This window comes from Bos indicus, chromosome 4, assembly GCF_029378745.1.
Source record: "Bos indicus isolate NIAB-ARS_2022 breed Sahiwal x Tharparkar chromosome 4, NIAB-ARS_B.indTharparkar_mat_pri_1.0, whole genome shotgun sequence".
Lineage (NCBI taxonomy): Eukaryota > Metazoa > Chordata > Mammalia > Artiodactyla > Bovidae > Bos > Bos indicus.
Window position 1 is genome coordinate 53,858,157 of NC_091763.1, and position 15,666 is coordinate 53,873,822.

At 37.9% G+C, this 15,666-nt stretch overlaps 1 protein-coding gene across 2 annotated transcripts in view; it reads right to left on the reverse strand.

Moving 5' to 3' along the window:
• The window catches only part of MDFIC (MyoD family inhibitor domain containing), a 98,389-nt gene that overhangs the window by 68,006 nt on the left and 14,717 nt on the right, over positions 1–15,666 (reverse strand). For both annotated transcript variants that reach the window (XM_070787807.1, XM_070787806.1), the window contains exon 3: positions 8,622–8,744. In XM_070787807.1, coding sequence (XP_070643908.1) covers positions 8,622–8,744 — 123 coding nt within the window. The remainder of the gene's footprint in view (positions 1–8,621; positions 8,745–15,666) is intronic.

A 15,666-nucleotide genomic window follows, 5' to 3' on the forward strand; every position in this document is an offset into this window, starting at 1 on the left:
ACTAGATGGAGAAGATTCTTTAGAATCTACCAATAAAGATAACCAGCAACTTCAAATCATGTTTATTATTTTTCACTCATTTCAGAGTCCTCAGCTGCATTCATTCAGAACAGGTGACTGATGGTAGCACAAAGGAACAAAGAGCCAGAGATAACCAAGTGACTGCCTTATCCCAAGCCACTAGGCTATTGTGAGAAATTCAAGAGATTAAGAAGCAAGAAAAACACAGATAAAGCCCTAACTCTGCCATGTTGATTGGTAGAAACATGGATTTCTGTTTTCTCACTTGCCAAATATGGCAATTTTTATGAAGCTTCCAAATCCTCTTCCCAATTGAAGTCTTAGATTTAGGAAAAGCTATTTCCACCACCCATCCTCAGGTTCACACTCAGTCCTTTGTCCTCACCTGGGATTGTTTCACTGCAGAAATCTTTAAGTTCCTATTTCCCATTCTCATTATCCGTCTTCTGTTTCCACCTATCCCATTCACTTACTGCATCTATACTTACTTTTGTTTCTTAAAAAAAAAAAAAAAAGAAATCTTCAGGGATTCATTAGTCTCATTGGTTTTTCTTTTTTATTTGGAAGATCCTTCCAGTCTTTACTTCTTTCCCTACCCATTTGATATTCACGACCCATCACCTGAAGCCCTTGTTGGACAATGTCCTTAAACCCTTTGCCCCACTGTCGTTTCATCACCACTATCATTTGCCCAAACTAAAACCTTGGTCTCCCTTCCAGCTCCTGCCAGTCCCTTACCCAAGATATCTTACTGACTGAAGCTGAATCCACTTACTTCCTGCAACCCCACCTGCCACTCTACCCCAGTCCAAGCTACCTTCTTTTCTCAGTTGGATTAATAACAATAGTCTCAGTTGTTCTCTTAATGCCTTCAGCCCTTACCATTTTAATCTACTGAAAAGCAATCATCCTAAAATATAAACTAAAATATAAATTTAAGCCATTTCTACCTTCCATACCCTCCATCTTCCCTTAACCTTTGTTAACAGATTCTTTCCCTCCATCTCGTCACTCCTCATTAACAATTTACATCCCAGCTTACACAAAACTTCTCCAGCTCTCCTCAAACTGGCCACGTTCTTTCTTATCTCTAGACCTGTAGGTGCACTATTCTTTAGGCTTCGAACACTCTGGCTCCACTCCTGCCCCTGCTCTGCCTGAGTTGGCCAACTCCTTCAGGTGTCATCTCAGACATCACTTCCTCTGGAAAGCACCCTCGGACCCTCCTCTACCTGAGCATGTTTCACAAATGTGAACACAAAGCCACCTGCAGTTACTTATCATAGCATTCAAAACACACACTATCATTTCAAGATGAACTGTATGTCTCTCCCACCAGACTAAATTCTGAATGCGGAGACCACTCCCGTATCATTCATCACTGTATCCAACACAACAGTTTCGGCAAACTATTAGCACCCCATCATAATGTAACCAATTTTTTATTCAGTTTCAAAGTTACAGTTTGATTCCTAATCCTGAAAATTCATTATAGTAACACATTGTACAAGTATTAATCTCCGCATAAATTCACAGAGTGTTCAGACCCAGGAAGTTTGAGGTTTGAGAACTAAAATTATCTAGACCACAGTGTTTATGGTCTTGATCACTGAAGGTTATTTATTTCTTCAGTGGTTAGCATTTTCATGGTGGTCTCTAAACTAGTTCCCAAGCCTCAGCTCCTCCCTCTAGTTCAATGAACTCCCAAGTGGAAAAAGAGTAAGTCTGGTTTCCTCACTGAGCCCTCGTCTACCACTTGTACTTCAATATCATCTCATCTCACCTCAAAAAGATCAAAAGATTTTAGGAATATCTGAAAATCTTAATCTTTAACAAGACAGCTGCTGCTGCTGCTAAGTCGCTTAAGTCGTGTCCGACTCTGTGCGACCCCATAGACGGCAGCCCACCAGGCTCCCCCATCCCTGGGATTCTCCAGGCAAGAACACTGGGATGGGTTGCCATGTCCTTCTCCAGTGCATGAAAGTGAAAAGTGAAAGTGAAGTCGCTCAGTCGTGCTCGACTCATAGCGACCCCATGGACTGCAGCCCTCCAGGCTCCTCCGTCCATGGGATTTTCCAGGCAAGAGTACTGGAGTGGGGTGCCATGCCATTGCCTTCTCCGTTAACAAAAGAGCAGTAGGATGTAAAATGGAAACTGAATGAATCGTGGTATTTGATAAAGGTGAAAAGTGAAAAGTGAAGTAATACATTAAATAACATAAATAGGAATCTAAGAATAATTTAAAAATATATTTTATAGATACAAAACAAAAACTAACTGAGAAGGGCAGAGAGAAATATGAGAAGAAACAAGAAAGGAGAGACAGGAGGAGGTGGAGAGTTAACGAGAAAGCAAACAAAGGAAAAACAAAGGAAGGAAGGGAACTGAAGCAGTCTCAGACTTTTTCTTATAAATAGGCAAGAAAAATAAGGAATAGGGGGAAAGGCTCTAACCAAAGTGTCATCCCTAACCACCTCCACAGACAATACACATTATCCAGAACGCTGCCACAGTTCACTTAGAATGCTTCAAAAGAGCCTTATCAATGAATAGCAGTCAAACTTAGGACTTGACAGCTTTACATCATTAGAGCATCTGTGGAACTTGAAAGTTAATTAAATGAACCAGGTGTAGCTTGGGAGTTAGAAGGCTGTGTGTGTGTGCTCAGTCATTCCCGACTCTGCCACTCCATAGACTGTAGCCCGCTATGCTCCTCTGTCCATGGAATTCTCCAGGCAAGAATACTGGAGTGGGTTGCCATTTCTTTCTCCAGGGGAGCTTCCATACCCAGGGATAGAACCCTTGTCTCCTGCGTCTCTAGCAACGGCAGGCAGATTCTTTACCACTGAGCCACCTGGGAAGCTTACCTAAGAAGGGGGTTAGAAGGATTAAAAGGAAAAAGGCAATGATTTACAATGTTCATCATAGGACCTTAAACCTGAAATAATAGAAGCAAGATGGGTAAAGAATCTCTTCCCTCCTCTCATTAATTCAATACACTTAAGTAATCAAACATTTATTAAGCATAAACCATGTAGCAGCAACTGTGCTGGCCTCAGTCATGGCCATAAGTATTAACGGTCTCAGAAAAACCTGGTCTCTGTACCCAGTATGTCTGGACACATAACCCATCACAGAGAGTGGAGAAAAAAGCCTTATAACTGATACTTGGGCCCAAGAACAATCATAATAAAAACTGATAAATTCACTTGAGTGCTTACCCACTTAGCTCTGTGCTAATCAACATGTAATATGCATTTTCTTATATAACCTTTAAAATAGTACAATGAGGTATATAGAATCAGTACCTACATTCTAAAAATGAGAAATACAATCTCAGAGAGTTTAGGGAACTTTCTCTATGCCATTATTAATGATGCATCCAGGGTCTGGATTCTGGCATTCAGCTTCTATTGCTCTCCAGGACCCTGAACCTAAGGTACTTAAAACAAAACATGGACAATGGTTCTCCCTAGCTTTTAGGGCAGAACCCAGATGAGCATGGAGTAATGCACCTCTAGGAAAAAGTGTGTCAGGGAAGTTGAGCTCCATTCTAGAACAGTCTAAAATGGCTGTCATCGACCAATATGGGGAGCCATCAGAAATGGCTTATGGTTATCCACCCAACCCTGAAACCAAACCATGAATTGGTTTTGGAATAACTGATGGTTATAGATTCCTCTCTATAGCAACAATTAAAGCATCTGAACTGTAGCTACATAACCATTTGGTCAACATATTAAAAAGGATAATTTTTCTGAGCAACAAATAGGAGTAAACGCTGAGCACGGTGGAAGTCACCATGACGTGCTCCCAAATATGGACTCCCACGTGAAGAAACATGAAGTATTAAGGCAAGAATCTCCAATTAACTATGAAACGTAACAGGAGAGCCATATTTCCCAGTCCTATTGGGTGGTACTTATGCGAGGTGGGAGGAGAGCTTGTCTATGCCTCTTCTGTATAAAATGAATTCTAAAGAAAACCAAATAATACTGTGATGTGTGTTCAAACATGAATGCCACTGAGAAGATTTAAATCCAAACCTCTCAGTTTTCTTTCCTTACATTTAAAGTTAAAAATGCTCTAAGTATAAACAGTACACCTGAATAGTCTCTGCTTTTCAGTATTTTACATAGAGGAAGCATTCTCTAGTGTAATGAAATGGTATTCATTAATGGGTGATCAGCAATAAGTTAGCAAAGGCTGGTAAAAGAAATGAGAGTCCCTAACAGCAGAGCCTCTGGATGTTGTGAGGAAACTCAGCGGATGCCAAGAGGAGGATTTCAAGTAGAAGGACGTAGGAGCTCAGTAAAGAGGAGGCGATTGTGATTTAGAGAGAGAGGCTTGTGTTTTACGACCAATTAAGTGCTTACTATTATGAGAACTAAAACCTCTTCAAAATGAATAAATGGGTTAAATAGAATGGGGATTACCATTTAAGTAGAGCATTCTAACTTTGCTTCAGATCATGGGAATTCTACAAGATCACAAAGGAGAGAATTAGCTGAGCAAAATAGTTTCATTTAATGGGAAATTTATTTCGGAAGGGAAGCTAAGGAAAATTTCTGGAGTGAAGTAATGACATTTAGAATTAGGAGACGTTTATGTAAAAAGTGATGTCCAACGATAAAGTTAAGTAATAAGAATTTTCAGAAAGACCTAGAAAAATCTGAGACACCTGAGGCACTTTAGAAAGAAGAAAAATGTAAGCTCTCCATAGGAAATAATTAGAATAGTAGAATTTGACCTAAATTAAAGGAAAATTTACCCATGCCTATGAGTATAGGCACAGTAACACACACACACACGCACACACACTCACAGATATACTCCTTCCTACCTTAGAAATCCCCCCAAAGACCGAGATCAAAATGTTACTTCTATTCCTTTTCTAGTCTAATTAAAACATGAAATGTTGCCTATTGCCTGATATCAGTTTATGCATATTATGGATTAAATAGAAAAATTAGTATTAATTGAGGATGTCACTTCACTGCAACATTTATTCCACCAAATTAGAGGACCAGTGATTATTAAAATAAGGCATAGCTCCAAATTATATACTGTCCCACATATGCTACTCTGAGGGGAAAAGCCAGTGTTAGCCATAGAAAGAGACTCTTACAAATTCTAAAATGGAAGCCCCATTCCAGAAATTAAATACCAGAATATTTTTCTCAGAATACAAATGGCTTTTAAATTGTAAAAAGAATAAAAAAATTATTAAAAAACAAAACTCTCCCAAACTTCCTCACAAAACCTTCTTATGTTTTTAATTCTTTACTTATTTGATTTAGATTTTTTTTTATAACAAACTTCAGTGGTTGGAAATATCTTTTTAATTTAAATTTCATAAGAAACAGAGCTACAATGCACATTCCCTGACCAGATTGTGTGTGGCCTATTTATTCGAAATGTTTGATTCCATATGGATTTCTGCTCTTTATTTATAACTTCAAGAAAGGATTCTAATAAGTTAGCAACTCAAGGACAACTGACTTGAAATCCAGGCCTTGAGAGCACAGTCCCTCAGGTCTGCCACCTGTGATGTTTTCTAGAAGGATCAGGGGAGGCACACATAGCTGGAAATCTGTGTAGAACTTGTACCCAGTGGGAGCCACAAGTGGGTGGTCCACTGAGGTCTGGGTTAAAGTTCACAGAATAATTTGGAAATTATTCTCAGCTTGGATCTCGTTTATGAGGCCTGAGAATACACCCTTTAATTAGAATACAATTCCCAAAGCAGCCACTCCCTTGACTTTCCAGAGCCCAGTTATTCTCAGAAAAGTAAAAACAGCCTCGTCACACTGACAGCTAACAGTCCCCTATAAATTATGCCTTAAATGTCCAACAAAAAAGGCAGCAGGCATCCGGGACAACAGAGATGTTAGCTGCCAGCCCTCACTCACCACTCTCAAGAAGAGAGAGAGAGAAGTTGTATTCAACAGCAGAGTCACTCCCCTTTGCTTCTTGCTTATGCAGCTGAACTGTCCCATGGAAGCTTGGAAAAAGAGTGGGTTGCACATTTGAAAATGTTCCCACACCCCAGCCGGTCTTATTTTTCTGATGATCCCTCCATCCAGCTAACCTCGCACTACAGTGGGAAACTAAAATCAATTCCATGAGAGCCAGCTGTCCGCCTCTTCCACGGTGCTCAGGGAGCCGCACAGGACTCCTGGCACAGGAGCCAGCCCAGGCCTGACTCACGCAGATGTTCCCCTCCTCCCCATGCAGCTCTGAGCCACAGCCTTCTTTCCAGGGCTATTGTTATTACACAAGATGCACTAGGCCCCAAAAATGCTCTAGATGCTGAAGTAAGAGGAAAACACACATCTCTCTAACTGCAGGGTTAAGAGAGACAGACGCTAAATGACGCAGAGATGGCCAAGGACTCAATGGGGAAAGCCAAAGATGGAAAGTCAGGCTAGCTTAGCAGACGTTAGTGTCTGGGAGTTGGAACAGCAAAAGCTATCAGATTATCAAACTTGCAGATGCTATCCAGGCTTGAGTTGGTTTTAAAGATGACATAAAGTGTTCCATTTTGGAAAATCCACATATCAAATTTTTCTGTAGACCCAACAGAGTAGCCTTTGTCTAGAGAAGTGTGACTGGGAAAATAACAAACATGTAGTTTCTGAAATCTGTCATCAGAATTCATAATCCAAAGTCACCCACAAATATGTGGAAATTCTCAGCAACTTATGTTTTGAGTAAGAGCAGCATTACTGTCTTTGGCCATTATCTTCTGATATCCATTCATCTGTCAATTTTCCCAGCCACTCTCTCAAAGGAGGTAATAAATCTCTCTCTCTGGATTCTTTCAGTGTATGTTAGTATGTGTACCTAGACAGTTGTTCCCAAATACTCCAGTACCCCATGACACAGGCTGCATCATTATCTCAATTAAAAAAACTATTTCATGCACTTTACAATATTTATCACTGTCCATAATCAATACAGACAAGAGAGAGGAGTCTGTTTTAAATCCATTCACTTTAATGATGTGAGTACTGCGGCTAAAATGAGTTTCATCAAATAGCACTAAAACATGACTTTTTTTTAACACAACATGACTCTCCATATCCTTATGCAACGGTGGTTATATTTTAGTTTTTATCCTATGAGTTCTTATTCATGTTTTTCCAAGTGTGGGCCTTGGGAAGGGAAACTGGTGAAATAAATCAATTAATGAAACACACATACTTAAAATTCTATGAATACAGGGGGAAAAAAACAAGCAAACAATCATGCCTCCCAAAAGGTAAAGTTAAAATTGTCTGTAAGACCCTGTCTCACGCTCTCTTGTTGCTGAAAAATCACAGATAAAATATGCTAGTATCTCACAAACCCTTAAGTTTCACAATAGCAGTGTCAACATTTAGAAAGAAGATGACCAATATATGTTTTGGAGATAAATATTTACTTGAAATAATTTTTTTTGATTCTTTGGAAAAGCTGAATAAATCTTGCTCCTAATTTCTGAGTTTCACTTCCTTTCTATTCCCTTCCCCAGTAGAAAAGTGTAAAAAACCAAATAGTTCTAAAATTAAACTAAAACAGTCACTTTTAGAGCTTTTGCTTGAAAACTTTATGTCTCCTTCTACAGTGTTTTTATTGTTTTTTTTTTCTTCTACAAAGTTGGCTTTTCCTTCTACCTGCTTTTTTCTATTTGGTTTCAATTATTCAAAGTAAATGTAATAAGTAACACAAAAAAGTTTCAGTATTATAGAGTTGTCTGAAGAATTAAATTAAAAACAACAAAAAAAAAGTAAAGTAACACTTGATTCCCAGAATAAAATTTTCCTCTGTCTTCTCTGAAAATTTGAAAAGTGACATGGATAATTTGGTTACCATAAATGATAATTTCAGATGCAGTACTCCTAAGGCCATCCAGGCATGGCACAGCACAGTGGTGTTCTTTCTATATGTACATTCACTACACAGAATCTTTAACTATGTGGCAAATTCATCTTGAATCCACCAGGGGGAATTTAGCGGCCAGAACAAGCACAACCTGCCATCAACATGGATTCTGAATAGCCCTTAAAAGATACTGGTGTTTCTGGACATTCCCAGAGTAAAACAAAACTAAACCAAAGCTTATTACATATTCTACAGAGCACTTTTAAGAAGAGGAAGAGAATAAAAAGAAGCTAAGTAGTGATAAAAGTGTTAACTGTGAAAAAACAGTTTGGAATCATTTGGCCAGAACAGGGACCACATGCGTTACCAAAATACTACTCACTGTCCTCTACCTCATCTCTATCTTTTTAGTTTCACTGTCTGTTTATACGTAGAATTGTCCAACTTCTGCTTAGTTGTTACTCAAGAAGGAATTAAGTTTTGTCTAAATCTCTCTGAGGATGGAGTTCAAAATTTTCAGCTCAATACTTCCTTTTTAAAGACAGGATGAAAGCCAGCAGACAGTATTATTTATACACTGCTTTTACTTCTATATTTTAAAGACTCATGAAAAACACTTTCAGGTAAGTTGCTGATTTACAGATTTCTAGTAGAATTATATGAGATGATTAACTGAGAGCATATTATTATAGTTATGTCCCTGAATCACTCCAATTTTCTCCAAAAACACTTACTTCTGATGAGTTCATCATCCGAACAATTTCCCCAAATGGACTGGTCTTGCATCTCTCCATGTGTGAAGCAGCTATCGGTAGCTTGAGTTATCTCTCTCTCAGTATTTTCTTTATCACATTTTTCTAAAAAAAAAAAAAAAAAGTATTATCATTAAATGTTACATATTTTTCTGTTTTCATTTTTATAGATTTCCTTTTTCCCAAATGCTTCTATAAATCTGCCATAATTTAAAGAAATAGGCACAATACCTCTACTAACCATTGCCTACGTTATTGACTCAATAGAGATTTACTAGCATCTACTCTATGACTGCGCTTCAGAAGCGGCACTAATGGTAGAGAACATGCCTGCCAATGCAGGAGACTCAAGAAACGCAGGTTTGGTCCCTGGGTCAGGAAGACCCTCTGGAGGAGGGCATAGCAATCCACTCTTGCTTGGAGAATCCCTTGCACAGAGAAGCCTGATAGTCTACAGCCCATAGGGTTGAAGCATCTTAGCACACACACATGCACTTTATGACTAGCATTGAAGAAACATTTTACTGTAAAAACTGTCTGTTAAGATTACTGTAAACAGGTTATCAAAACATAGCAAATGATCTGCCATGATAGAAAAATGTGTAACAATTCTACCAAGGATGGAAGTGAGTCCACACATTAGAGGGCAAGGGTGGCAGGGAAAGCATCAAAGATGATGAGAGATTTATTTGTGAGTTTATGGGTTCTCCAGGGAGGAAGCCAATGAGTAAGGAAAAGTAATGTCTTATTGGGAACATAAGCAAAAAGCTGACTATAACACAAGGGTAAATGAATGTCATGAGAGGTCTAGAGCACTAAAGAGATTCAAAGTACGAAGATACTCAACAGAATTCAGAGCTCAAGAAAAGCATGATAGAAAATGGTGCATGTTGGATAATCTTTAAGATCAGCAGGAATTCTCAAAGTAGAGATGAGAGAAAAGCCATTCCAAGTGAAAGAATTGCAGGGCAAACTCCAAAAGCAGACACTTGGGCAAGAGTTCAAATTTTCTGCACTGTGAACTACTTAAAGAGGGATATTAGGAAATAAGAAAAGTCTGAACAGGGACATGCTATGGATATTTGCATGCCAAGGTGAAAAATCTGGACCTAATTTCAAAGTAAGATAAACAAGTGACAGTAGGCACGGTAGCTTTATGAACTGTCTAATCAAAGCCACACATAGGGGAAATGAACAAACTTATACACACCAGAGGTTCTCAATCCTGCTGCTGCTGCTGCTGCTGCTAAGTCACTTCAGTCGTGTCCGACTCTGTGCGACCCCACAGACGGCAGCCCACCAGGCTCCCCCATCCCTGGGCAAGAACACTGGAGTGGGTACTTTAACTCACTCAGGGGACTTCTTAAAAAATAGTTTCCTGGGCCTCATAACCTAAAATTCTACTTTAATTTGGGGGTGGGGGACCCAGGTGATTCAACTGTCCTTAAATCCTTAAGAAGCACTGGAGGATGGACGCATCTAACAGGGAGAACAGAGTAAGGGAAACTAAAAGGGAGACTGATGAGAGTTTTGTCACCTGGATAAGAAGATGGGAAAGGAGGTAACTGTGAGAAAATAATTAGAGGATTCACAGTCTATCAAAGAAGATGATAGCTGGAGATGACTGAGTTGTCTTAGAATAGATTTGACTGGGAAAACCTAGAGATCAGGAAAATAATTTATAAAATACATATTTGTATATGTATCTATGTATAACTGAATCACTCTGCTGTACAGCAGAAATTTGAAAAAGGAAATAGTAACCCACTCCAGTATTCTTGCCTAGAAAATTCCATGGACAGAGGAACATGGTGGGCTACAGTACACGGGATCACAAAGAGTCGGCCACGACTGAGCACGTTGGCACAGCAGAAATTAACACATTATAAATCAACTATACTTTAAATATATATTTTTTAAAATAAAAATATATATTTGTATATAGTAGATATTTGGGCACTGTATTATGCAGTTGAATATACAATCAATTACAAAACACATCCCAACCTTCATGGACTATAGCCCAACCAAGTCTAGTGGATGAGTTTAGTTTTGAACATCTGCAAGTCACAAAGTTATAGCTGAAACAGTTATCTTCCTAAACTTGACTGCCCAAGTCATTCAAGTGAATAGGCTCACCAAAACTGTAAGTCTATGAAAAGAAGAGTATCAGGAGGGTTCTATACAATTAGAAAGGAATCAGAGAAGGAAGAAAAACTAGATGATGTCAAGCCATGGAAGCAAGGAAAGGAAAGAGATTCAAACAGAAGTTGTTAGTCAACTGTATTAACATTTCCAGTGGAAGGAAAAAAAAAAAAAGTTCTGCACATGCAGAAATTTCTCCTGTACCATGGGGATTTCACAATTGAAAAGTTCTGCCATAAAATACATTTCAACACATGAAAATAGATGGACACTCAGGAATAAGTCCAGAGGCTAAGATTTCTGAATTTTAAAAAATTGGGTCTTCAATGCTAAGTATTTTTAGAAGGGAAAACCGTATTCAGATAGCAGTAAAATATAAATTAGAACCATACTAAACCAACATGTTCTAGATTTATGTAACATTTACTCAGCATTATCCTAGGAAAAACGTAACCTTCCTGAGATGTGTTAGTTTCAATTAAAATCTTGACTTTTTTAAACAACTTCTGAAATCTTTCCACTGCCACAGTCAACCCAAGGCCTTTCTGAGATGATCAATAGAAAAGATTTTTCTAGTAGCTCTACACAGGGACTCTCTCCTCAGCAGAGTCCTACTTTCTTGCTGCTACTGTTATGTAGCTGACTGCCGCCAGGTGTCATGCTAGTAGGCTTGATTCAATTAGTAACTCTAATTGAAGCTGAATGAAATTAATTATATAATTTTGAGCTGTTCAAGTTTAATTCCATTAAAATTAATTCATGAAACCAGGGCATTATGAAGCAATGCTGACTAAAAGAAAATAGGTATGAATAAAGCCTCTAGACACACTTGACTCACATTTGAATCATGTCCAATATTCAAGTGCTAAACGCAGACCCTCTCAACTCTCCATTGACTAAATGAAAATGTTATGTGGCTCGTACACACACAATTTTAGTAGTGACCCACTGCTAAGAAGAAAACAATGCTCCTCCTGCTCTGAATATTTACTGAGACAATTAGCTTTTTTTTTTTTTTAAGTTTCCTTATCTGGGAAATTCTAGAATTAGATGATCTCTAGAGTCCTTCTCAAGTTGTAAAAGAAAAATTATCATTCTCTGTCTCATTACATTCAAGAAATGATAACTATGTAACTACTATTAAATCACAATCGTCAATCTACCCAGCATTGCCTCCTTTGAAAACTAAACGTCCTTAAGAGTTGTTCTCAGGCTTTTGCTATGATCCTTAACACTCAGAACCAGAGCAAGGCTCAGAAAAAACTCCAAATTTAAACTGACTCACCAATTCTTCACTCATAAACTTCTGTGACTACTTGACTAGTTTGTGTTTTTTTTAACATATCTATTTTTATTTTATTAACACATCTTTAACATTTAATGAAAATGGCAGCCTCATAAATGGTGTGCAGTTATATCTAATATTGAATAAATGCACTCAGAGAGAATGAGATTTAACTGATTACTGCAAAACGGGCACCATGATGTCCAGCCAATCTTATTACAACTTTCAATAGGTTTGGGTCAGCCACTACTCATTAAGAGGAGAAAATAGCAGTTTCTAATAATGGATTTCTGTTATCTGTTTACGTTGTCTATCACTTCTGAATTACAGCAGCAGAAGCCATGGTCCTGGTTTAACTGATTCCTTTCTAGCTTTATGAAGGTTTGTAGGTGCAATTCAACTGCTATTTGGGCCTGAAAGATATGACAGGACCACAAAGATCTCAAAGGCGATCAAATAATTTCAATGAAGCATAAAATCAATCTATCTTTCTACAGGTTTCTGTATATTCATCCTTTCCTCCCCAACTATATATATACAAGCACTCTTTCCCAACTTAGTAAATTTCTCTTAAAAGGGGATCTTCACGATGTCAATCATGCTGTTCTTCCAAGCCACTGGCTCTCTACTGTAGACCACATTTAACATAAAGATGCACAAGTCCCAACTTTAGGGTCCCAATTTGGGTGATACAGAGAAAGGAGGGTGTCACCATCATATACGGCCAGATTTGAAGAGGACTGTTTTAGGTAAGCTCTTTGGTACTATACAATTTAGAGAAAACTTAGGAAGCGTTAATTGCTCAGCTGTGTCCACCTCTTCCTGACTCCATGAACTTAGCCTACCCAGGCTCTTCAGTCCATGGAATTCTCCAGGCAAGAATACTAGAGTGTGTTGCCAGAAGAGGGAATCCTTCTCCAGGGGAGCTTCCCAATTCAAGGATTGAACACAGGTCTCCTGAATTGCAGGCAGATTCTTTACCATCTGAGCCACCAGGGAAGCCCTTCTGTACTGTAAAATTTAGAGAAAATTTAGAAAAGCCCATCAAATACTGAGATATAGGCCTTGCTTCTCATCCCTTTGTCACAGTAGTCCAAGTTATCAGAAAATATAATTTTATCAAATCACTAATTAAAATAGAGGGATTTAGTTCTATCCCTATGTTAGGACAACACTAAAACCTAAATTACTACACATAACACTAAACAGTCCTACTAATAGATGAACATTAAGAAGTATGTGTTAGATGTTAATACAAAAGTTGAAGACACTTTAAAAATATCACTAGAGCAAAGGACAGTCATATACCACTGGCATCTGCTGCCAAGAGGCTAGCTCCCACACATTCTCCTTTGCCCACATGAAGGAGGGAAACGCAGAAGAATCAGTGGATGAGGGGGAAAAGCTTGCTCCCTGATAATGAATCCTCTAGCTGGGGAGACCAAACACACACACAAAATAATCAAGCAACTACAAAACAGAAGGAAATGAAAACTGCCCTGGGTCCTAATTCTGGGTCAAAGACTGACCAGCTGTGTGTCTGGGGCTCGGCCTCATTCTCTTTATCCAGAAATGAGGGCATTGAGCTGGATGGCTGCAGAGATGGCTTTGTTGTCTGTAAAATTCTGTAAATCCGAGTCTGCACAAAGGCTAAACAATTGAGCCAAAACTTCATACACACACACACACTGTAGGGTGTTTAGAATGGAGAAGAGAAAAATCATAGAAAAATTCTGTAAAGCCCTGGGTTTGAATTAATTTTCAAAGAAAATGACAAGCATAAATTACACCTAACAGTCAAAGGAAAAAGGTAAGAATTCTAAAGGATCAATTTAAATATAATATGTCATACTCAGAAATGACTATCTGACAGGATCAATACTCTATTTTTTATTATTTTTCTAAAGAAAGGCGTGAATGGTGAGAAGCAATCTCTCTCCAATCTTGATTATTCTTGCTAAAGGATATGAGATTCAGGTAAATAGAATTTCCATTTGATTTAAAATTTTATAATATTTTGCCTAGTTGGCATTATCTAATTTTTAAAACTTGAGAGTTTTACTTACCTCAGACAGTTGGGGAATAAAATAACTTAATAGTGACTAACAAGAGAGAACAATCTAAATGTATAAAAGAGTACACTGGATAATAATACATGTAAAATACTATATATGCCATATTAACAACCATTCAGCTGATATGTAGTTGTTAAGTAAAGAAGAAGAAAATGCTTCCTTTTGTTGAAAGAATTAATGAATTTTATACTTACAGTATTAGCAACTTTCAAAGGACATTAATATGTTTTATTTATTTCATCTTCAGAACCCATTAGCTAATTTCATATCTCTTCCAGGGTAAAAAGTCCATTGCAATATTCAGCCTTTCTCCAAAATTCCAAGGAATGGTACCTCATAAGGGATCATATTCTACTCTTTGTCAGTCTGATTCAGTAGTAAATTGTTCTTTATTTTAAGTATAAATATGCCATCAAGTGATCTTTAGCTACTTCTAGTTCTGCCCATTGTAGATAGAAATAATAAACTCACGTCTATAAGACAATCATTCAAAGTATTCATGAGGGTTTTTTTTTTTTTTCATTAGTTTGTAGTCAAGCATATTTATTATCTGAACAGATACATGGTTTTAACAAATAAGAGTAAGAAAAGAATCTAATAATGTTGTAATCTGTTTCCAGGATGAAATGAGCTTGCCAAAGTTACCTAACGAACTTTTAAAACATGTACAATACTGTTCATGCCTCATCATTTTCCAAGAAAGAGACAATATTGTCTAAAAGTCCAGACATTTGAATCTTTCTTGATAAACAGAATCTGCCTGCCAATGCAGGATATGCAGAAGACATGGGTTTGATTCCTGGGTCAGGAAGATTCCCTGGAGGAGGAAATGGCAACCCAATCCAATACTCTTGCCTGGAAAATCCCATGAACAGAGGAGCCTGGAGGACTATAGTCTGAGGTGCCACAAAGAGTCAGACTGGACTAAGCACGCATGCACAACTCAATGAATAAGAACAAATGATAAATAAAAAGACTCAGGTTCTCAGGGACAGAAATACTATCCTTACACTGTACATTTTACTGGAAAAATGTTTAAGAGCACAGAATCTGAAATCAAGGGACCTGGATCCACCACTAACTACATGGATCCTGGGCAATTTCCGTAATCTTTGTCAGAGTCTTTATCTTTAAAACGGTAGTAACACCAGTCCCTATATCAGAAGGTGGATGTGGAAAGAAATGGAACCATGCCTGGAAAGTAGAATGTCTGGTATATAGTAAGGGCTCATTCATACTTGCTACTAATATTATATTAAGTGTCATTACAATAAGCACCTTTTTAAAACCTTAGGGAGGTGTTGAGGACAGTATCTATCTACTCAGTAATCACTATATAAAAACCAAGCTAGAAATCTGTTTATAGACTGAATATAAGGAAAACTATTTCTTCCTTTGAAAAGCTATATATATATTTTTCCTTATGGACAATGAAAATTATATTAGAGAAAATGCTTTCTTTTTGCCTCACATTTGCAGATAAAATTGAATCATTGGGTTTGACCCTGCAGTTATACCAGTA